Here is a 26,308-nt window from a genome sequence, read left to right as displayed (position 1 = left end):
AAAATGAATGACTACAAATTCACAATTAAAAAGTTAAAGAATACAAAATTAAAGAAAGATATGATAGCATTCCCAATGTCAACATTTTAAGAACTTAATTTTTTTTCAAATAAGAAATGCTATTCAATGAAATTTCAGTCTGAATTGAAACAAGAAATTGAAACCCCTCAATAGATGCATGACATATATCAGGAAATATGCCACCTTTGTTCATGAACAAAACAGCACAACACACTAGAACTGAAAGGTAATTCTTTATTCTGATAAATCATAGAGTAATGTTTAAAATGTTACTATTATCAGGTCTGGTAGTGCATGCCTTTATTCCCAGAACTTGGGAACAGTACAGGAGAGTCTTTATAGAGTGAGTTCCAGGACAGCCAGGGTTATCAAGGGAGATCCTGTCTCAATAAGAAGGAAGGAAGGGAGGGAGGGAAGGAACTTCATAATGTAATGGTCGGACAGTAAACGTTTTCACTGAAATGAGGAAAAATGAGAATTATACATATCATTTATTCTATTCTTTACTGCACTGAAGTGTCCTCAAGGGAAAGGACAGAAACATGGTGTGTCCTTTGATGGTCCCAGCAAGCCAACTTGCAGAGATGTTCATCTGCCTGTGTTTGCCCATCACCAGAAATCAAAACAAACAAAAACCTCTTCAGGTTATCCATCTGTTTTCCCTTCTCTGCATTCTCTTTTTAGTTTACTACATTCAGAATTACCTCATCATATCACTGACATCAGAGTCATCGAGGCCACATTGGTTGTACTTGACTTAGCATCAGTGTTTGACAAAGCTAACTCTCTACACTCTACACAGTATCTATACTTGTTTTCTGAACTACCCTAGAAATTGTAAAGTAGCACATACCTGTAATGCCAGTACTCAGGAGGCAGGAGGAGCTGGAGTTCATGGCCTTCTTTGGCAACATGCCTAGTTCAATATCAGCATCACAAAGCAAACAAAACAAAATAGTTGGCTTTTGATTTTTCAGTAGCTAACAAATATCTGTTCTAATTTTCATCTGATCCCTACCCTCTTCAGGCCATCTTCTAATACTTGCTAGAGTATTCTCCATCTCTCCACCCTCTATTGCATGTACCTGGCCTTGGAAACAGACATACTTCTTTTCTGATTACATTGACTTCATTGTTATCTTGTACTAAGCTTTGGTTATTGTAGTATCAATGGACTCCTGAGTTCCCAGCAGATCTCATAGAATAAATCTTCAAATAGGTACTGATTAATGTAATGGGACAAAATAAAAACGATGCTCTGGCATTGTCCATAATAATTCTTCCTAATGCAAACCAGATTAATATCTTTGTATTCACCTGAAAATCACAAGCCAGGGTGAAAGTTTAAAACATAATGGGAGAAGAATTAACAAAAAATGAAATAATAAAGTCAGCTTTAGCCATATTGAAAAGTAAAATAAAGAAGCAAACACTAAAATGTATACTATAAGTTAAAAATCATAATTAATATTTTTCCTGTAATTCTAATTTTACCAATTCACAAAGGAAAAAATTAATCAGAATTAATAGAAAAACACATATTAATAACTTTCTCTTATAAGACATTATTACAATCTGTGATATTAAATAATAACACGTTAGATTTATTTCTGCAAATTAGATTTTTAAAGTTAAACAATGGCAGGAAGTGAGATATGAAAGCGTTTCCTGGATTTTATAGTGGTGCGCACTCCTTGACTTGTGGCTGCTTTGTCTCATTTTAGAGTGAATCATTCCAACCTCTGAGTCCATAATCATGTCTCTTTTTCTGAGGTGGCCCCCCTTGAGTCCCTCTCTTAAGGATCCATGTAATTATACTAGAATTTACTATGTAATCCAGGATAATCACTTCACATCAAGAGTTTTAGTGTAATCACATTTCTATAATCTCTTTAAGACATTTAAGCAGTGTACTTAAAATCTGGAATATAGGACATGGTATCTTTGGGAACATTTGCTCTGGCATTGGCTGGTGATACCACCTGTCCTGTAGGACCTTGTCTCCATCTTCCATTACATTTTTGTTTGATTTCTGCCTTCTGCACTGCTGCCTTCCAAGTCTTTGATCTGGTTCTGCCCACAGGCTCACCTTCCTCCACTGCCTGCCAGACACTCTCTATTTTAATCTTCTTCAGTACCTGTTCCTTCTTCAGGCAGAGAATATCACATTGGTAGCGGCATAGTAACTGCACTTCTTCCTCCAGGTCCTTTGCTCAAATGTCATCTGTACTAACCACCACCAATGTTCTATCCTCATGTATTCCCAATATTTATTACCTTAATATGTCTATTATTTTCTAATTTCATTTATCAACTAACTTATAATAATAATATTGTGTATATTTTACATTCATTACTTTTCATACTAAAAGGTGAGTTTCAGGATAGGGTATGTATGGTCTTCTATCTAATGATGAACTTGAGAGAGGTTTTGAAAATAATGATCTCTTCATACCTCCTACGGTTCGGAGAATTAAAAAAGGGGGTGGGGGGCTGGGGATTTAGCTCAGTGGTAGAGCGCTTGCCTAGCAAGCACAAGACCCTGGGTTCCATCCTCAGCTCAAAAAAAAAAAAAAAAGGACGAGATGTTTTAAAGCAGCTGTTGGTAAAAATGATAAGCAAACTTCTTCAGAAAGATGAATATTATTACTAGTGAAACACCAATATAATCTGTTGGATAGAAACCATCTAAAAACAAACAAACAAAAAAGATTGTAGATTTGGAATAAGAAAGGCAATATACTCACAATAGGATAACATACTAGTTAAAGATCTAGGAAAGAGACTGACAGCGTACATAGCTTACTAGTGATGAGTTGAATTAAGTTATATGAGCTATCTAGCAAGAAGCATAGGACGTACAATTTGTAATTAATATTAAGTCGATGAGTATTTTTTAAAAATATTTATTATGTATACAGCATGTATGACGGCAGGCCAGAAGAGGGCGCCAGATCTCATTACAGATGGTTGTGAACCACCATGTGGTTGCTGGGAATTGAACTCAGGACCTCTGGAAGAGCAGTCATTGCTCTTAACCTCTGAGCCATCTGGCTAATTATTTAATAAGCAGCTGCGAGACCACAGGTGGGAGAGATTCATCCAATTGCGGCCAGGTGGAACCAGAGAAATTTCCCACTACAGGATGCTGCTACCATCAACTAATCTGGGTAAGCTCACCCAAACTCTGATACTCCAGGTACCCACACAGACAAATTAAAAATTTACAGTAGAAAATGTTTAACAGCCAAACAGCATGACAAGGTCATGAAGAAGACAGGCTTTAAAACACCAGAAGCAAATTCTGGAGATGAACCCATGAATGTTCATTTTTTAAGAAGGACAAATGTACTTAGCAGAGGAAATGATAAGATCCAGATGATCTTTAAGACTAACTTTTCAGCCAATGAGGAAAAGAAGGAAGACCTTCCCTATAGTGAGGATTATACAAACTGTTTTCTGCACTCAAAGAGAATGCTACCATTCTGGGCTCCTGATGGGATTTGCAAAATCTAAAAAATTAGCAGTCTTTTTTCATTACTCTGATCCTCCAGTGTTCTTATTATGGAGTGGGAGTCTTCCATTCTCACAGAATACATAAAATACAACATAAAATACAACATCATTTTTGTTGATAATTTTATTAAACTTGAACTTATGTCTGCATAATTCTAGGACAGCACACATAGATTTTACAGTTGTAAAGAACTAGGTAGCCTCAATATCATAGTGTAAATCTTACTTTCAACTGTATACACTAAATGACCTATAAAATACTTCTAACGTCAATGCTTCTTAATTCAAAATATAAATTAAATAGTCAGTATGTAACTTATAAAAAGTAGTTGGGCTCTTTTATTAAGGTACCCACACTTTCTAGGCAATCTTAGATGATATATTTAAATTAATGTCACATCAACAACTTACTAATTTTGGTCCATAAGAAAATGTGCTTAAATAATGAAATTAATTGCATGATCAATATTTAAATAATAAGTAAAATTATAAATAGGACAAAATTCAAAGGTATTGTTTTGGGGATAATTAAAATATTAAATCTTAGTCTTTTTCTTAAAATATTTAAGTAATAATATTTATATCATTTTTGAGGAAAAAATCATGTTTAAAAGATTATTATATATTAGGCTTTAATACAAAGTCATTTACTTCAATCATTCCACATGATTCTGCATGTCCACTAAATGCAGGGGTTTTTAATGTTTTATGAGAGGGGCCCACTTGCTCTTCAGTCACCGGAATGTACTTCATCATGTTGACATTCCAACTTCCTACACTTATTTACTTTCTCAAAAACCTGCCTGTGAAAAAAGCTAAATGATGATTTTAGACTAAGTCAGAGCCCCACCCCTTCTGTGTAATCTCTTTTCACAGATACTGGCTTGGATCTCTGAATCTACATTTATATGTCTTCCACAATTTCATCAATGACATATATTTAGATTATAGTTCTTTCTTGGCTGTGGTAAATGTTATCTCTAAGTAGTTTATTCTGCTCGTTTCTATGAATGAAATATATTTTGGTTGTTTTCTCTAATTTTTTAAACTTATCTTGGTGTGTGTGTGTGTGTGTGTGTGTGTGTGTGTGTGTGTGTGTGTGTATTGTGTGTGTTATGTGTGGGATGAGGTATGGACATGTGCACCTAGGTGACTGGGATTGCCAGAAGTAGGTAACTGATGCATTAGAACTGTGGTTACAGATGGTGTTTTGCAAGCAGACTTGGGTGTTGCAGATCAAACTCCAGTCCTCTGCAAGAACAGCACTCCTTAAATTCGTTTTCAGATATGATACAGCTAACATAAAGGATAGTGACTAGTTACTGTCTGGGATTTTGCATGCTACAAGTTTACTGAAATGGTCAATTTTAGAAGTTTTGTTATTTCTGAGTAGTTTTCTGCAGTTTTTCTTCCTAACAGGTGCTATCACCAGTATAGAGAGAACAATATCAGTTCTGTATTTCCTATGTGCCCGTCTGTCTCTCTACCTATCATTTATCATTTATTTATTGATCTACCTATCTATCTATCTATCTATCTATCTATCTATCTATCTAGTATATTTATCTCATTCATCTATTTACCTATCAATCTATCATCTATTTCTCTATCATCTATCATCTATAGTTTATCATCTACTTATCTATCATCCATTTATTTATCTATCAATCTATCATCTATAGTCTATCATCTATCTATATTATCTATTTATCTAATCTATATTTGTATTAAACCATATAGAACTTACCACAATATTAAAAACATTTTTACAATACTCTTGGTCCTTTCACAGTCTCATATCATTTTTATAGTAACTTCTCTTTACTCACAATTCTGGATTTCACTTTTTCTTTATATCAAGTGTATGATGTCAATCAAATAATTATTTATAAATCATCTTTTCAAAAATTAATAATTTCAACAAACCAGATATCCTATGTGGTTCATGGGTTCATGGACTAGGGATATTGAAGGTAAGAAATATAACAGACAAAATTCTGGGATCAAGGACTTCAGTAAGAGATTATATGTCATAGGTGTATATTTTATACAAGCATATATGATGTACATATGTATATATCTGTATGTGTATGTATATTTTATGTACATATATATATATATATATATATATATGAAATTAAAGAATGATTTAAAAACTTCTTCCATGTTGTAATAACATGTGTCTTAATGCTGCTGTGATGTTATTTACAGTTCTTTTAAATCAGGGAAATGGTACTATGACTATTTAAAACTTCCCCTTACCTGTAGGATCTTCCTCCAGATAGATACATTTCAGTATGTCAGCCACAACTGTCTTTACTGGCAAAACTCACTTTATCAGGCTCTTGAGCCTTATGAATCCTTGCCCTTGGAACCTGATGCTTTTTCCTCAAATACCTCCTGAAAATTCTCAATGAGAATTTGAACAATAGAAATCTATAAGACCACAAGGCAAAAACAGGATGCTCTGTCACTTAATCTATATATTTATATATCAATCTGTGTATTTATCTACCAACATATCTTTCATCTATCTCTCTGTTTCTCTATTATCGAGCTATCATCTATAGTATTTCATCTGTCTGTCATCTACCTGTTGATAAATTCATATATTATCTTTCCATCTGTCTGTTTATACTATATCACCTTCCTTCCTTCCTTCCTTCCTTCCTTCCTTCCTTCCTTCCTTCCTTCCTTCCTTCCTTTCTTTCTTTCTGTCTGTCTTTCTTTCTTTCTCTTTCTATCTTGTTTCCTTCCTTCCTTCCTCCCTCGTTTCCTTCCTGAAATTGTTTTAATGAGAACTTCTAGTACTGTTTTAAGCAGAAGTTGTCAATTAGTATCCTTGTCTTGTTTGTAATTGTGTAAAAATTTTCAATTATTTTTTACCATTTATTATAATATAAATTATGGATTTTTTATAAATAATCTTTAGTTTATTGGAATACTCTGCTCCTTTGTCTTTGACCACAAAAGATACTGAATTTTGTCAAATACAACTATTTTTGTGCTTACATGACTTTTATCTTCTTAATTAATATGCTACATCACATTCAATTTTTGTATATGTTGAGCTATTCTTAAATATCTGGTATAATCCTCATTTCTCCATGGAGAATAAACATATTTTATAATACATATTTAGTATTATATTAATGATTTTTACATGTGCATCCACTGGAATAATAGTCTTCAAGTTTGTTTTAGCATCTGTCTGTCTTTGCTATCAAAATAATGCTGAAATTTTAAAGTGATTTTAGAAGTTTTCAGCTTAACATTTTAGAAGACTTTAAAAAATGACTATTAGCCTTTCTGTAAGTGCTTTTTGAAATCCAGTGCAGCATGAATGCAGCTCTGTACTTTTGGGGATTTTTAACACAGTCTCTTTGCTTGTTATTGGTCTGATCAGATTTATTCATGATTCAGGGTAGCAGAATATACATTTCTGGAAAAGTGTACATTTTTTCTATCTCATGCACATCAATTTGATAAAGATCTACATGTAATTTACCTTGCTTTTTCTATTTTTGTGTCATATGTTATAATATCAATTTTTAAATTTCTCATTGTATTCATTTAAGCAATTCCATCGTCTTTTCTGTTTTCAGATCAAAGTTATGTTCATTTTCTCCAAAGAGGCAACTCACACTTTCATTCCTGCATTTCACTTCCTTCCACACGTGCTTTCTTCCATCGTTATTATTTTCTTTATTCTGCTAGGCTGAGTTTATTGTATTTTTTCTTTTTAGTTTCTTGACTTGCACATCCTTTGAGGCTGTTCTTTTTTGATGTGCAAATTCCTATTCTGAGCTTAATCTTTTAACCTGCACTTTCTTTCCCTGAGCTTTGCTATGCTGGGATTACATTTTCATTACATTTACATTATAACTTCTTTTAAAATTATTTGGTGGTTCATAAACTGTGGAATTCCCAAGTATTTTTTGTGTTTTCTGAAATTTTTCTTTGTATTTCCAGTTGTATTCCCTTATAGTAAGAATATATATTGAATGTAAACTATGGACCCTTACATTTTCTGAGACTTATTCTCTACCATATCTCTATGCTTCATGGATGTAGTCTATACAGGAATAGCTGCTCTGCTCCTATTGGACAGAATGTTTTATATGTACAGTTGGATACATTTCATCCAAAGTGTTGTTTTAAACCCTCTATTACATAATGATGTCATGTTTAGATAGTATTTTATTTTTTGGTATCTTTTCTGTTAATTGAAAATAGTGACAGATTACAATCACTTGGATCTTTTTAACATCTTCCCCAAAGTACTCTGTTACAATGTGACAGAAATAGTTGAAACAGAAACACATTTTCTATGTGTAACTCTTGGATCACATAGTTTCTTCTGGAGAACTATATGAATTGTGTGTAATTAGGGCACTTTATTCCACTGTGTGATTTACTTACAAATGACCATCAAGCTTTGGTAGCACATGCTTCCATTTCATTTTATTTTATCATGAATGATGTTTGTGTATACACCTTGTTAGATATATTAATTTTAGATTGACATTTTTCCTGTAAAATTGTTTAATTGTTTCCATTTTTTGAGATACTAATATAACTACATTATTTCTCTGTTCACCTTCCTCTTTCCAAACCCTCCTATATACCTACCCCTCCTTTGCTCTGTTTCAAATTCACAGCCTTGTGTTCATTACTTATTGTTACATATGTGTGTGTGTGTGTGTGTGTGTGTGTGTGTGTGTGTGTACTTTTCAGAGTATTTTAATGTGAACTTCAAGTGAGCACCACGTCAGCATCTCTTTCCCCACTCCTCTCCACATCTCCATCCTTCTCTACCAAATACATCATCTCTTACTTAATTATTACTGTTACATCATCATGCATATATATCATGTCCAATGCCTCCAATTTTAAAGGGCCTTTAATCCCAGCACTCAGAGGCAGAGTCAGGCAGATCTCTGTGTGTACAAGGCCACCCTGCTCTACAGAGTGAAATACAGGACAGGCACCAAAACTACACAGAGAAACCATGTCTCGAAAAAAAAAGGGGGGGGGTTATTATCACTTTTTTATTTATCTAACAGTTAGAAGTCCCTGCAGATGCTATGGAATTTCACTTTTTATATGTGATAATGATATATCAGGAACAGGATATCTCTTTTAATACAAATCCCCACTCATCTGGGAGATATCTGGGATCAGTTAACATAAAAGAGTTTCTTCCAATACCTGTCAGATTGTCCTGATTTATTTCTGCCTGGGGATTTTTTCCTTTGAATTAAAATTACCTATGGCATTTGGGATATTTTTTCGTTCCCTCTACTGCTTGGCTACAACATAGGTTTAAATAGAGTGACTACATTCCAATGCACCCCACCTTTTCCATTCTTATCTTTATGGTAAGGTCCATATTTAGCACACAGCACCTTAGATTTTAAAATAGATCTCTCTAGTTATGCATAATCAAATTATCTGGGATTTTCGTTAAGAAAATGTTTCATTTCTGCAATTAAGTATTGTCTACTCTCTGAGCCCCTGTGTAACCTAAAGGATTTTACACTGCCATTTTAAGATCTGCTTTCCAGGAAAAAAAAATGCAGTTTCTTGTTTCCATCTCAGTTCTAACCACTCATTTCAGAGCAGTCACCGTCTGACTGAATCCACATAATTAAGGTTACAAAGGACTCAGTCAAAAGTAATGGGAAGAGCTGGAGCTGATATTCTGACGCTTTATTATATTTACTGTATCAGATCAACTTCAAGAATTCTGGAAAGACCCTTCCTCTTGAAATTCTCATGCTCCTTTGTTATGACGTATTTTCCATCAAAAAAAAAAAATATCCAAAACTAGAAAAGAATACAAAATCAATGAATTTGCTTTGCATCATCTTAATATCGAGTGGCATTTGTTTACAGATTTCAAGAGTGCTTTACATTTTCAAGTACTGAAAATGATGACCATAAGAGATATGTGGTTCCTATTGTTCTGTATTTAACCATTGTGTTGTTTCTGAAGCAAAATGTCTTCCTAATTTATTAACCTTAAATATATCACTGGCTTCCTGTCCTGAAGATAGATGCTTATGAACAGGAAAGTTATATTTTTACCACTGTACATTGAATATCAAAGCAGCAGCCAGAAGTTTTTCCAGGTATTTATTTGAAAAAGATTCATATTTGTTTCATTAGCCCTGGTGTGTAGAGCATACTACAAATCCAAAGAGCAGAACAAGTACATGCTTAAGATGAGACAAACCAGGTCTTGATAGCACAGAAATTGAATGAAACCAACACTAATGGCCAATCCCACATAAAGTAGGAGTGTTTTTAGATGTAAGAGCCCATAAAAATATAGATTGTGTTGTTTAGAATTCTACAAACAATTTTGGGAAACTAAGGTCTAGTAAAGGTATCTCAATATTCACCCAACTGAAGCTGGAAACCAAGAAATTTAAAAGGTATCTGTCCCATGCATTGAAGAATGCTTAGCTGGATCATTATCCAGTAATGCTGAGGAACAGAACACAGCAGATTTATTAAAATGCCTCTAAGCAGTGAATTTCCTGAGCATGGAAAGTGACTTTTCAGGAGAATCACCGACACAGAGTATTTTGAGCTCATCTGATTCATTCTGGGAATATTGGTAAGTAAGACAGCAGTCTGAACTACAGGGATGACTGAAAAATGAATGACTTCTTCCAACCTCTTCAATCATGAGACAATTCAGAATCCTTCATTGTTAGTTAAAATATTGTAGTATTGAATGCTTAACAAGGTATTTACATGAGCCGTGTTGCTGTTTCTAAACAAAAAAAAAAAATATTGGGAGGCAGGGTTTTCACTGACTATTCTGGTACAGGATGAATGTTCATCATAGATTATTTACTATACACTGAAGGAAAAACAAGGGCAAGCTAAGAGTATCAGCATCCCACAGAGTCAAGAAGAATTGCTACAATAACTAGATGACTAGTTCACTAAAATAGAACACAATTATTGCAGTGATTCTCAAAAGGCATGATTGTTTCAGGGAAACAAAAAATAAAGACTTAGTAAATAGATGAAGGTGTTTTATTTTTCTCAAGAATCCTAAACAATTGAGACTTCCATGACAAATACAAAAATATTAATAGCATTCAAAAAACGTTAGAAAGATCAGTGAAGGGACTCTAGTGGGCCCATGCATGGCAAACATGGCTCTGGCAAGCCTTGCCCTTTTCCCTCTTCACTCCTCCTTACTACAAAACATTACTTTACAGTTCCAAAGCTAGCCACCAAGGTCAGTTCCCTTATTTGGCCACTTCCTCCTTCTGAGACTGATCACTAAGTTCCTATTACCGAAGTATTGATAATCAGAAATCAAAAGCCCCCATTTTGGCTATCCTAATTAACCTGTCCTGACAAAAGTAAATACCTCATCCTATGTTACCAGGGTTTCTCCTTTATAGATTGCCAATCACCTATGGGCCACACTGGCTCCCGCTCTATCCAGAGGCAGTCCATTGACTCTCCGGAGCAAATATGCCTTCCTCCTCTCTCTTGTTCCTTTCCCCTTCTCTTTCCTCCTCTGCCTCCTGTCTGTGTCTCTTCTCCCAGGCTCTTTGCTCTTCCGAGGCAAATACACCTCCTCTGTGCTGACAACTTGTTCTTGAGGTGCCTCGTGCCTATACCTGTCCTTTCAGACAGGGTGGCCTGGATATCATCCCTACCTAGTGGATACTAGTGAATGTTTTTGTTACATCAAGGAAATACACAAAGCTTCTCTGGCTTTCTATATACTTCTGTAATTTTTTTTCTTTCTTGGCATAAATTGCTTAACCATATAAACTTGGGATCTAATATGTGGTATTTAAAGTTCTTGATATGATTGAGAGGGGTTATTGCAGAAATGTATAGCTTGTGTAGTAAGTACCATCAGTTACTTTCTTAGGAACTGTACTAACGGTTAGAGCTCAAAGTAGGTTGGTGCGCAGTTGGCTTACATAAAGTGGTACAGGCCAAGAATCCCCCATTCTAGGAAATGAGGTAGATTATATTCTACAACAGTTTTCCCAGAGATTGAAACAAACACTATATCCTGCAGGGAAGCTCCTTAAGCAGGGAGATAAACAACTCCAAATAGTTTCAGGAAGTTCCTGAAACTGACCAGATTCTCCAGCCCTCTCCTTTTCAGCTTAAGCCAGGACAGCAGAGAGTAGTGCTCAGACAAGAAAGCTCCAAAGAGCAAAAGCAAATCTTCAAACAAATGAACAAAAACTGTGCTGCGAAGAAGACACCAGACAAGCCAAGCTGCCAAGGTTCTTGAGAGCTGCCAGGTTGAAACAAAAAAACTTGCCAAGCTGCCTGGAAGAGTTTTAGACCAAAGGAGACACCTGAAAATGACATTCTCCAAACCTGTAGAGCTGTCGTCTGCAGGCTGTTCAGTGTGCTCAGGTTCCCAGCTTTGTGAACTGTCACCAGTGGGGAGGGCTTTGATGATGCAGCTGTTTTTGAGTAATTTCTGCTCCTGTAAGTATCCACTCCACCATACTACTGTAAGCTACTCCCTAAAAGTCATTGGTTCACCACCTTTGACTTTGGTGATATTCATACTTTATTTGTCATAGGATCCCGATCTGGGGAGAGTAGATATGTCTGATGTGTCTCCAAGAAGCTTTTGTCACACGATAAGAAGATCATGAGTCTGAGGCCAGGACTACACTGTGAGATGCTTTCTCAGAAATATATATATATACACACACAACTATAAGTGTGTATATGTGTGTGTGTCTATGTGTGTCTGTGTGTCTCCGTGTGTGTGTATATGTTAGTACCATTTCTGATTTAGTTTTCAAAGATATGGAAGCTTAGAAATATAAAAGTATCTATTAATGGACAGAGTTTTGGTAGTAGGTTATAGTGATTAGATTTTGTAAACAGATATTGAATAAGTAAATCATAAGAGTTGATAACTATTGTTTTTCTGAAACTTAAACATATTGAAAAATGGGGAAAAAAAGTGTTAAAATGAAAATGGTTCCTTTATTTAACAATTTCCATGAAAAGGTCACGACAGGGCGGCTGCTCTATAGACAAACCAACATGCACTGCTATAAAATACTGAAGGTAAGAAATGTTTGAAATTTCAGTGTTAGCATTAACTCATGGGAAAGGGAAAACAAAAAGACCTTATGTTGAGTATATTTTAACTGTGAACCACTTAATTGTGTGACTTAGAGCAAAATCCTTGACTCCTGGGACATGAGGAATGAAATGCTTTGACTTCACTGTTTGACTTTTACAAAGTCATGGGAGTGACAGTTGAGCCTCTAGCCTGTCTCTCCTGTTTCTCCTTCCTTTCTAAAGAGGTTTGAAATACCCTTTACATTAATAATAGATCAGTATTTGTAAAAGTGCATTTGTGATCTGTTCACTGGTATAAACATCCTCTTTGTTTACACAGACAGAAAAATGAAGCCTTAATAAACGCAGCTACCCACTGAAAGAGAAATAGTTGAAAGTAAGATGTGACTTCGAGGTCTTTTTTGCTAACTGCATGCTTTCCTAAATTGCCTTCAACTTCAAAGCTCTACAGAATAAAGAGTTCTTACTTGGGAAAATGTAACTGTCTATTAAAAAATTCTTTCAGTCTCTCTATATGTGCTTCACACTTGTGTCCTCATCCCACCAGAGTCTTTCTCTTTATTGCTTCCTGTTCTCAGCCCCAAGACAGTCCTCCTACAGTGGGATGTCTGCCACCATCTCCCATACGCTTACAATTAGAGCGCATATTAAATCTACAGCCAAATCATCCTGGAGACATTGAAACCACTGCCATCTCTAGCACTTGTCTGTCTTAAAGGAAGCAAAAATTGAAACATAAATTTCCTGAAGAAAAATGACTATGCAATAGCCTTTCATAATTATTACTAGAAATAATATGTAAGGAATTTGAGGGATTTTGTGTTTTATGAAGAAAATGTGTATTACAAACAAATCGCATTAACATGCAGATATAAAGTTAAATATTATAGTAACATTAAATATATATAACAAATTACTATATATAATATTTTAACAGTCTTTTTGCATATATACCTAAAATAAGATATTTAATCCATAAGTAACTGATACAATATAACCTATGAACAATAGCAAAAAACCCATATGTTTGATATGCAATGACATAGATAACCAACAGAGAATATAAAAGAGAATCGAAACGTGGTAGTTTGAATGAGAATGAGCTCTATAGTCTCATATGTTTGAGTAGTTCACCCTCAGTTCATGGAACTGTGTGTCAAAAATTATGGGGTTTGGTCTAGTTGGAGGAGATGTGTCACTGTCATGGCGTCTGGTATTTCAGGATGCGAGTCATACCCAGTGTGTCTCTCTTTGCCTCTGCTTGGCTATCAACATGTGAGCTCTCAGCTGTCTGTTGCCACACCTGTGTTCCTCTATCATGTACTATAATGCTCTGAAACTGTCAGCCCAATTAAATATTTTCTTCTAGAAATTGCCTTGGCTAATATGTTTTGTTAAAGCAACATACAAGGAACTAAGACAAAACAGGGGCTAGAAATCAACACTGTAGACATCAGACAGTCTTGAGAGTTGAAACATATGCTAAACTTCTATGGAATAGTACGTCATCACATATTCTTAAGATAGGAATTGTGCACATTTTATAGATTCCATGAAATCTTAGGTTTTTATATAGCAAAGTAGGACTATCATATTTGTTATAGTTGGGTTCTCTATCATTATGCATATCTTGTAAGTAGATGATTCTAACTTTAATTGGCCCAACTAATATTAAATTCCAGACTAGTTTTCTCTGCCAAATGGCTGAGTGGCACCAGATGGCAGAGGATTGTTATTCAATATGATTAGCAATAATTAAATTAGGTAAGGAGTTATTAAGCACTAGACAAAGACATGAAGTATAGTACTTGAATTCAAGGTATTGATATTCTGTTGGTGGGGGTAGGAAAAGTATCATGAAAAAACATGGACTATAATAATAACCCAATGTAGCAACATTTATTAAATCCCCATTAACGATGAGATGAAGAGAAACAAATGGAAATCAAGTAACTGCTATGTCCACAAAAAGGCAATCAAATCAACTTACGGTTTCTATAGCTTGAATTTCTGTGACATTATTTTTATGTGATTATATTTACAACCTAAAAGTTTCCTAGTTCAACGTATATAAAATTTACCTTTACATTGTTGCCAAGCATTCAATCTCAGCTGGAAAGTCTGCTACGTCCTGCCTTCTTCTGAGTTTGCTAAGATTGTTGTTTATTTTCCTGTTCCTTTTAGTTAATACATACTTCACTTTTTATGCCATTTTCTCCTTTTTATCCCAAATTTAACAGGTGTAAAGTTATTCAGTATTTCAAAATGCACCAATGTTCTAATACCAATGGAAATTTCTTTACTCAAAATAATTTTTCCTTGGATGAAAAATTAACATAGTTTCAACAAGCATCTGTCTTTGTCCATTTTATACTGTAATACATAGCTAATTTATATCTGCTTGCCTTACTTATTTTTAAAACATACGCCCACATGTGACTTAAGAAAAATATAAGACTAAATTTATTTTAAAAAAATGTTCTATTTTAAATATGCAATATATTTTTCATTGGGACAAATTTTTAATAATGTGTTTATCATTTTGTAAAAGATCAAACATGCTTTTTATGTGTCTTTGCTACAATAAACATTAATGTTAACTTACATACAATTTGTCATTTAAAGGACTGCATTAACAAATAGTTCACATGAAAATTCACTTTCAGTAGCTTGTTAATTTGTGAGATGGGAAACTTGATGCTTCTAAAGAGTTCTGATAATATTATTATTATAAATATTATTAAATTTATTCATTTATTTTACATCCAGAACAGAGTTTCCCCTCCCTGTTCTCCTTCCATTCCCTGTCCACATGACTCCACTTACTCCTGTTTCTGTTCATAAAGGGACAGGACTCCAAAATATGTCATATGTAGTTAAGGCAGGACTAAGCTCCTCTCTTTTATTAAGGCTGGGCAAGGCAACCCAGGAGGAGGAATGCCTTCCTGAAAGCCAGCCAAATCATTAGGGACAGTCCCTGCTCCCTGTACTAGGAGTCCCACAACTAAATAAAGCCACACAACTGTCACACATGTAGAGGGCCTAGGTAGGTCCCGTGCAGACCCTCTAGTTGTTGGTTCAGAGTCTATGTGCTCCTATGAGCCCAGGTTGATTGTTTCTGTGGGTTCCCTTGTGATGACCTTGACCCCATTGGCTCATACAATCCTTCCCCCCTCTCTTCAACAGAATTGAATGAGTTCAGCCAGTGCTTGGCTATGGATTCTCCATCTGTTTCCATCAGTCACTGGATAAAAGCTCTATAATGACAATTGGGGCAATAACCAATCTGCCTACAGGAGGTCACCAGTTCAAGCTACTTATCCACTTTGCAATATGTTACATTCATATCAGAGTTTCACGAAGTCCAATTTGTATTACAGAAATAAAAAGGCATTGGTGATGTTTAGAAATCAAATTTACTATCACCAGAATCTTGATGATCTTCAATAAATCCTTGGTTAGACATATAAATTAAAAGCATAACTATTAACTTTTCAACTCAGACTTACCTTGCCTACGTATTGATAGTCAGATCCTGTATATTCCTCCAGTAAGAAAAACTGGTTCCACATCCAGCCACGTTTTTGGCGGTGAAGAATTTTACCATCACTTCTTGGGACACGGGCTTCTGCAATCATTTGGTGAGGCCCAGGAGTCCTTCTGAACATTAACTCTGGAGAGCAGAAGTGAGGCAGACATGCCCAAAGAATGAAAAGTCTCAAGAACTGATAGATGATCATAGTTCACTTTTGAAAAATTTCAGTGTAGATGATGAAAAAAGTAGTCCTGTTTATGGTATCAGATCTCACTGTGTCTCAGCTGACTTCCAACATTTCATTAATGCTGCATACATATTTCCAAGAGCTTTGAACAAACAAACATTAAAAATAGTTAGAGGAAAATATTAAGACCTTTTTTAATATGACTTCAAAATGAAAATGGCTTAGCAAAATTGAAAAATAGAATACTCTCTTTTTCTTTTATTTAAAATAATGTCTAGTTTTAGGAAGCAATCTTTGATAGAATATCTAAAATTTAAGAAAAGACAGCAATAACTAATTTCTTTCAAGTATATTGTTAAAACATCATCATGCTCTTTCTCTTATAATAGTTTTAATGACTTATAATTTCTAAGTGTAGTAGAAAGATGCCATTTTACATGTCAAGTTTTCCATAATTTAGCATAAAATTAAACTTTGAAAATAAATTTTATTCAAATAAACCACAAGAATTATGAGGAATGTGAAAAGCAACACTATTTAAGTAGTTTCAGAATGATAACCTTAGTTGTTAAAATTTAAACACAGATTACAGAAAAGTTTAAAAAATAAAAACAGAAAGAGCCAAACACATGGAAAATCCTTCTGTTGAAGTTTACTCTTTCCTACTGAGTTAGTCAATTGATCCCTAGTGTTTTCTTAGGTATAAAAGGCACTACTCTAGTGATCAATAAGTAATAAACTTAGCACTAGTGAGTAGCAGGATCGACTTGTGCCAACTATATGTGTAATGCAATGCAAAATCTGAGTAATTCTTAACATACTTCTGTCTTCATTTTGGTCTGGAAGCCCACATCTACTCTGATAATAGCCTATTCACTGCTTTCCAACTCCATACCTGTCACTCTTTTCTATATAGCATCTCCAAGTAATCCCGGTTTAATGTCAATTGGGTGATGTCTTATTTCTACATGGAATAGTCATTGCACTTTGAGCAGAAAACAAGGTCTACCCAAATATATGGTACCGAGTTTTACAATGACCTGCTACTTCATGCGACTATTTCCCTTCAGCCCTTTACTTCACCCCACTAAAATGAGTCCTGTAAGGGTTTTGTACTATTACCATTACCGAGTGGCCCAACCTCCCTTCTGCTTGGGCTCTCTTTCTGTCATGTTTTGCCTTCAGGTCTCAGCTTAGAATAGAACCCATCACTCTTCAGCTCTTGCTTTGATATCCACTCTGTCATTTCATGTATGACAAGCACTACCTGTTTTACTTTTTACCAATATACATTCTATTAACCCATAAAAAAAATCTCTCAGGGGAATGAGATGTATGTATTTTTTCCTTACTGTTACATCAGTGTCTAGAACAGTGCCTTGCACATTAGAGAAATTCAGTAGCCACTTTCAATAAAGAAATAATATAGAAGTGTAATGGTGCAAACATCCATCATTTTCTGTTCTATGATCCATGTCATGTATGTATGTATGAAAACTCTTTACAATAACAATTATTTGTATTATGTTATTATTGTGGGTCATTTTTTTATTTTGTAAATTTGTGCAGATTGTTAAAGCTTTCTAGTAAATATATTTTATTTCTGGAGATCATAATTCTTCTAAGTTACTTAGAGGCCAACAGGATTGGATCCTCTGTGTATTCTATGAGAAGCACTATAAGTACTCTGATTCACATTTATGCTTTCGCTCACAGATATTTGGTAGCAATCTGTTTGGTTTTCTTTTCCTTTATTGTTAAAATGATTGAAAGGTTAATGCAGATGTGCTTTAGAAATAAGATTAATGATGTACCAATGTCTCCCTTGAGTGTATTAAATGATAGTGAGCATATGAAGTCATACAACATGATCGATATGAACTCTATTATAATATGCCATGTAATACTCCACTGGAGTTTAGCAATGATCTGATGCATAATGCAGTTTTACATCCCAGAGCCATGACTTTCAGACACATATATTGATTCCATTCTAGGTAGTAGGAACATTTACCACCCTGTTGTTTGTATTTCTATGATTCAGGATATGTTACAAGCCATTGGCCAGAATCCAACACTGTTTCTATGAATTGGCCTTTCTGCTGAGTTCTACTAGAATATTAACATTTATTGAGGTAACAGTATACTTAACTCATCTCTTTAGATCATTAACAAACATGACAGCAACTATATTCAATATTCCCACTCCCTGTATACAAAACGATAAACTACCAATAATTATAGCAGAGGACTGACATTTTAGAAATTAGTGAGTGGTGGCAACTATATATTTAAGCACTGTTAATGAATATTCAAAGCTCTAAATAATGAATGGAATCATATTTTCACTATTTTCTATATTCAATTGTTTAATTATTAAATACCTTAGGAATCCTCAATAAGATGCATGACTTAATAATTATAATGTAAGTAAAAGTATATTTTAATATAGATTACATCCAAATTATTTGACATAATCAATTCAAACAATGAAATGTTTACATCAAAATAGAAAAATATATCCACTCATTATTACATTCTCCCAAAGTTAATTCCTTCTGTACATTTTCTATGAAGTGAGGGGCCAATATCTAGACATTTGAGAACAATGCTTATTTATTATAAATACCACTAATAATTACTCTTCTGGTAATATGATACCAATTATGAAAAGTCTTTTTATTTTCTACCAATGTAATATTTGACATGATCAGCCAATATATTCTTTTGTTTCAGGAGGTACATTTCTTCATGAGGCATAGCTCTTAGCTACATGCCTTTTTCTTCTCTACTCAATATGCCATCACAGTGTGTGTGTGTGTGTGTGTGTGTGTGTGTGTGTGTGTGTGTGTCTTTGAGAATTTATAAAAGCCAAGCTAGAGGTTAACTTTGCATATCTCCCCTGATTCCTCCTGACTTTATTTCTTGAGACAGAGTCTGTTACTGAATCTGGAGCTTGCAGATTAAGCCAGGATGATTGATCAGGGAGTCCCAGGTATCTCTCTCCACCTTCCCTGATGCTGGAGTTACTGGTGCATACCACTATTCCTGGCCATTGGTAAGTGTACTAGAGATCTAAACTCTAGTTTCCATGTTCACACAAAAATCAATTTATTCGCTGAGGCAAGTTTGTAGCCCATCACACTATTTTAAGTAATCATTTCTCATGACAAAAGAACTTATAATATCTTCTAACAGGTTTTCTTAACCTCAGTATTTCTTACTTAAAAGAAGTCCTGGAGGGCATTATCTAAATTGATTTTTCTTAACCCATTTTATCAAGAATAAAGTCAATTAAAATATTTTAACATGTCTGCAACTAAAGAAATAATACTTCAACCTTATTTCAACATTTTGGATGAGCTCATATTTAAAAACTTTTTTCACAAATTTCCAGTAATTTTTAAACTGTTACATAAATCTTTTAATTTGTATATTTCCCCACTAATGTGTAATTCAAAATATTGTTTAGGGGTTTAAAACATATTGAATTGTCTTCACTAAAGAAAACCATAATATTATAATAAGTGATTGGTATCTCCTTTGAAATTCCTAATGAATAAGTTATAATCTATTATTTAAATTTGAAGCTAAATATTATAATATAAAATTGTATTAAAAGGAGGTATTGTAGTAGGTAAAATTATAGTATTACAATTAAACAAAAAGTGGTGGATATTAAAGTAATGTAGTAAAATTAATGAAATTCTGTAATGTAATGTCTAGGTAATAAATTAACTTTTGAGAAAAAACACTAAAAACCATGCTTCCTTTTCCTAGTCTTAAAAATAATTTAATATAATTCAATCTGTAGTTAGAAACCACCACTCATTCTGAAACCATCTTTCATCACGATGTATTCCCACATTCTGCTCATACCAGAGTGTTTTAAAATTTTAATGTAAATTCAGATTCTTGGGTAGATGCTTATCTGTCTATGCACTTTAGAGTAGAAATGAGGTAGGGAGAGTGCAATATTGTTTCTCTCTGTGTGTCTCTGTCTCTCCATTTCTCTGACATATTTGTTTATGTATTTACTTGAGAGAAGATCTGGCCTTATATGTCAGTCTAATCTGGCTTCATTATTTACATGAGACTGGCCTGAGGATCAGAGTAATCATCTGGCTACAGTCTCCTCGAGTCCTGAGTTCACAGGGGTGTGTGTATGTGTGTGTGTGTGTGTGTGTGTGTGTGTGTGTGTGTGTGTGTGTGTCTGCAAATATTGTCTTGTCTTTCTAATCCTATGTAGCTAGACACATGCAGGGAGTATAAAAAACGTGGGCTTTCTTTCCTTGCATCTGAAATCATCTTCAAAATCTTTATGACATTTTGAGTATAGTGATTCAGAGCCCAAATGCACCTTTTTACAGTATTTATTGGATGATAAACAAGACTGCAATGGGAAATACCAGAAAATATTACTAAATGGCATCATTGTCTTTGTTTATTATTATTATTATTATTATTTTAACTGAGACTGTTTGTTTCACAGTATAATACACAACAGCATCTCTTTTCCTAGGCAAGCTACAGAATTAACCCCTTGGCAAGTACACATGAATGAAACTGACATATTCATCTCATTTCACTTTTCTGATAAAAGAACATTCATTCTTCTTGTGAAATGCTTATCAAAATGTAGCTTCATCCAAGGCTAGTTAATTTTAGTATGTAAGTAGGCAAGATTAGAAATTATAATGTAGTAGGCACATTAGTGAATGTCAATTACTCATTGTCTCTATACATCACTGCTGATCACTACCATCCATCATTAGCTAATAAAAAGAATTAGTCATTCCTCAGTCAATTGGTTATAGTCATTAGGATATCAATGTAATAGACTTTAATCTTTTACCATCTATAAGAATAATATAAATTGCTAATGACTATTGAGAACAAATTTAAGCCAATTTGGGTGGACATTTTAAATACTTTTAGATTTTCATTCAATAAATACAGTCTAATGTGATTTCAATATTGAAAAACAAAGAGACATTTTCCAGGTGTAATTTTTTACAATTCAAATGAATCAAAGCATATTAAATGCTTCCTTTTTATTTAACTAATGCCAATTTATGCATCTAGAATAAGGAATTGTGAGAAAATTGAATCAAGGCATTACACTAAGGACTCAAATAAAATGAGGCCATATGCTTGATCATATTTTCCAAGATTTCATTACGTGTTACCTACTGTGCTCTAATGTCAGAAAATGTGTAATTCTACATTGAATATTTATTAATCACTTCAGTCTATTTTAAGTATTCTGCACATGCATTTTGGTTTAGGTATAACTTAAAGCAGGTCCTATATGGTCTATAAATTTTTAATAATGCAGGGATTCACACAGGGTTCAATATTTTTTAATTAGACAGAATATTACTATCACTTATAAAATATTTCAGAATGAACAAATATTGGCTCTTTGACCTAAAGAAAAAACTAAATTATAATACTATCTTTACAAAACCTTATTTGTATACTTATTATTGACAGAGCTTATACAAGATGGCCAAACATGCAAATGGTACCTTTTTAATTGAGCAATGAGAACTAGACTAAGAACACTAGTCTCAAATAAGCAATTACTCACTGCAAGGAATTCTAAAAAAATTGCAGAAGAATATACAAAAAGTTCAAATCTTTGCTGTTCCTCTTCAAGAAAAAAAAAGTGGTTGTAATCATTTGTATTTTCAGGTAAAGAATGTTACCTACACATAAACACTTCATACACATCTCCAGCTATAAACATCTTCACATAAAAATTTTCAAAGTCAGACACAAGTTACATAAATCTGAAAAGGTAGGCAGATAAAGCATAAAGTAGTAGTGGAGAACAGTACCATGCTCTCTAAGATTCTGCTGACAGGTAAAAGAATAGCATCCAAGAGCTGTTTCCTAAACTCTTTTTGACTCAGAAACAAATGAGAGAGGCCCAGATATAACTAAATCCATGAACAAGCTGGCAGTACCAGTGCAGCTGTGACATAACACCTGCTGCTCCCTGGAAATCTCATGTTACTGCAGCTGGAGTTTATTACATTATATGGAATGAGTAACAAGAATGCTCTCTCAGATCTTCAGATAAAGCCATCTGCTACTCAATTTTCTTGGACCAGGATTTAAATGGGTTCTGTAAAACAATTTCATATGTATGTGTGTGTGTGTGTGTGTGTGTGTGTGTGTGTATGTGTGTGTGTGTGTGTGTGTGTGTGTGTGTGTGTGTGTGTGTGTGTGTGTGTGTGTGTGTGTACATTCTGGTCTAATGTAAGATATTCCTCATAATTTTTTGAACAAGTAAAGAAAAGGATGTTAGCAATCATTAACTGTTAAATCACTTCCAAGAAGACATTTTATACATGTACTAAAAAATGGTGCATAAACTTAGTTGATACCTAAGTTTATGGATCCTACTGTGTAGATTGTAATTTGTGTGCAAATTAAGCTGGAATCTACTATGTTTTTAGCTTGTTGTATCTGAACCTGGAAATTTTCAAAATAGAATTCATGAAAGTTAGTCAAAGGAACAATTATATGAACACAACATTGTGGCCATTTGTTCTCTACTTGGTTTTTAAGGCATATAGACAATTATTACCATGAGCAAAAACACATATAATAAAACAGATCTTTATGTGATGCAATCAGTGTCAATGAAAAGAAACAGGAAAAATGTTAAGAGTAATTAGCTGTCACTTATGTTCAGTACCTCACATTTCTGTGGAAAACCACTCTATAAAGTTAAAGACTTAAAAATACTCCATAAAAACAAAAATAAAAACAAAAAAAAATTATATGGAGACCAGATAAGGCAACTCAATAGAGGAAAAGGATCTCAAGGGCAGACAAAAGAGTCAGAGATACACCTGCTTCCATTGTTAGGAATACAACAAAAAAACCAAGCTGACAGCAACAATAACAAGCAAAGGATTTGGAGCAGACCATGTAGTAGTCCCTATGTGTGATGCTTCAGTCTCTGTGAGCCCATGCGAGCCCTGCTTAGTTGATTGGGTAACCCATGTTCTCCTGGTTTGGCTGTCTGTTATTCCTTGTTCTCCCTTTCTGTTCTTGATCCAGCTGGGATCTCTCAAAGCAATACCATTAAAATCAGGAACAAGGCAAGGCTGTCCCCTCTCCCCATAGTTATTCAATATAGTACTTGAAGTTCTAGCTAGAGCTATAAGACAACATAAGGAGATTAAGGGGATACAAATTGGAAAGGAAGAAGTCAAGCTTTCCCTATTTGCAGATGACATGATAGTATACATGAGTGACCCCAAAAATTCAACCAAGGAACTGATACAGCTAATAAAAACCTTCAGCAACATATCAGGATACAAGATCAACTAAAAAAAAAAAAAAAATCAGTAGCCCTCCTATATACAATAGACAAGCAGGCTGAGAAGGAAATCAGAGATACATCACCCTTTACAATAGCCACAAATGATATAAAATACCTTGGTGTTACTCTAACTAAGCATGTGAAGGACCTATATGACAAGAACTTTAAGTCCCTGAAAAAAGAAATTGAAGATGTCAGAAAATGGAAAGACCTCCCATGTTCATGTATAGGCAGGATTAACAGTAAAAATGGCGATCTTACCAAAAGCAATCTACAGATTCAATGCAATCCCCATCAAATTACCAACACAATTTTTCATAGATCTGGAAAGAATAATGCTCAACTTCATATGGAAAAAAAAACCCAGGATAGCCAAAAGAATTCTGTACAATAAAACAAATCTCTGGAGGCATCACGATCCCCGACCTCAAGCTCTACTATAGAGCTACCATAATAAAAACAGCTTGGTACTGGCATAAAAACCAACATGTGGACCAATGGAATCGAATTGAAGGCCCTGACATTAACCCACACACCTATGACCATATAGTTTTTGACAAAGAAGCCAAAACTGTACAATGGAAAAAAGAAAGCATCTTCAACAAATGGTGCTGGCATAACTGGATGTCAATGTGTAGAAGGCTGCAAATAGATCCATATCTGTCACCATGCACAAAACTTAAGTCCAAGTGGATCAAAGACCTCAACATAAATCCAGTTACTCTGAACCTGATAGTAGAGAAAGTAGGAAGTAGTCTTGAACGCATTGGCACTGGAGATCCCTTTCTAAATATAACACCAGTAGTACAGACACTGAGAGAAACAATCAATCAATGGGACCTGTTGAAACTGAGAAGCTTTTGTAGAGCAAAGGACATGGTCAACAAGACAAAGCGACAGCCTACAGAATGGGAAAAGGTTTTCACCAACCCCACATCTGACAGAGGGCTGATATCCAGAATATATAAAGAACTCAAGAAAATATTTTAATTCTTAAAAGCATCAAGCACTTGGTATAGATAGTAGAGTCTGGACTTTAGTTTGTTTTATAAATTTGAAATATTAATCTACAATCTCATAATCATCTCAATGAATCCATTATTGAACAAAACCTTAAGGTTGTTTTAGTTATTCTGTTTCCAAGTTAAATATTAAAACTAAATTGTGGCAATAAAATAAAGTGAATGACATTGCATGCCTTGGAAATATGGGTCTTCTACATAGTATAAGAGAAAGAATGTGTCAATGAATCAAATGGATGCTTTAAAGAAACAAAAATATTTCATTTTTCTAAGAGGAAAGCTTAAATGTAAATTCAGGTTCAGGTGTGTTTTAATGTGGTGGCCCATTCACATCATGTTTCAGTCACAATTTTCTCAATGTTACCCATGATAATGTTATAGCTTTCTTAGAACCTATCCATTTATCTTACTGAGATTTTTTTTTTTAATTTTAAAAAATGGGACATATTTTTTCACCACTAAATTCATAGAGCTAATTATACCAATAATACATATGAAGGACTTGATTTCATTTATTTATGTATTATTCTTAATTTAATTGAATATTCATATTTTCTCTCACTTCAAAATAAATTTAATCGATTCCATGGGCTGCTAGGTGAGCCCTCCGCTCTATGCTTATCATAACTAATGGTGAGGTTTTCCCTCATTTTAGTGCCAAATATATCAGCCAGGATTAGCCTCGAAGGCAGACAGGAGAGTTTTCATCTACAAGTTAATCTGTCACCTCTGAGAAAGTATGACAGTAAAGCTATGAAATGCAATCATAGTGTTGACTGAAATCTAAGGCCACCAAGTGTCTCTTCTACTGTTCTAAAATGTACTGAATAATTTAGAAATGAACAGTTTGTGTTAGTATTAAACTTACACTTTTGGTAGTGGTTATCACACAGCAAACTCATTGATACTGTATCTATAACTTCAACTCTGTCATGGTGAAGAAAAGAGGATTCAAAGGACTTGATAGTTTGTTTAGCCAATAGGTGAGCATAAAATTTATTGAGGAGCTATGTCTCAAAAATCGTGAGGCATAAAGTGATTGAGGAAGACACCAAAGATCAGCCTCTGTACTCCAAGTGTATGTACACACACATAAATGTACCATGCAAACATGTATTTAAATAAAAGTATGTAAAATTTAAAATGTGATAATTAAAAGATAAAATGTAAAATTTAATACTAATAAAATAAGTTTTGGTCTGAGCACAAATATGGTGGACTGTGAGCAGGAGACTATGAAGGAAGTAATTTCAAACAAGGCTAGGTTAGGTCACAAAGTGAATTTCTGGGTCTCCTCAAAACATCAAAATGCCTTTTTTTTTTTTTTTTGGTTTTTCAAGACAGGGTTTGTCTATATAGTTTTGGTGCCTGTCCTGGATCTCGCTCTGTAGACCAGGCTGGCCTCGTACTCACAGAGATCCACCTGGCTCTGCCTCCCAAGTGCTGGGATTTAAGGCATGCGCCACCACCGCCTGGCCACACATTGGTATTTTTTCTTAAGGATACCACTGACATGACAGATTTTCAGTAAGGAAAATGCTATTCCAAAACAAAAATTCAACTATTTTAAAATTATGTTT

General features: G+C 34.3%; 1 protein-coding gene across 2 annotated transcripts in view; it reads right to left on the bottom strand.

Annotated features, from left to right (window-relative positions):
• Positions 1-26,308, bottom strand: part of LOC118596234 (cadherin-10) — a 191,228-nt gene that overhangs the window by 100,931 nt on the left and 63,989 nt on the right. For both annotated transcript variants that reach the window (XM_036207007.1, XM_036207008.1), the window contains exon 2: positions 16,152-16,506. In XM_036207007.1, coding sequence (XP_036062900.1) covers positions 16,152-16,382 — 231 coding nt within the window. In that variant the 5' untranslated portion in view covers positions 16,383-16,506. The remainder of the gene's footprint in view (positions 1-16,151; positions 16,507-26,308) is intronic.

This window comes from Onychomys torridus, chromosome 15 (genome assembly GCF_903995425.1).
Source record: "Onychomys torridus chromosome 15, mOncTor1.1, whole genome shotgun sequence".
NCBI classification, from domain to species: domain Eukaryota; kingdom Metazoa; phylum Chordata; class Mammalia; order Rodentia; family Cricetidae; genus Onychomys; species Onychomys torridus.
The sequence above is the reverse complement of the archived record's forward strand: the minus strand, read 5'-3'. Positions and strand labels throughout refer to the sequence as shown.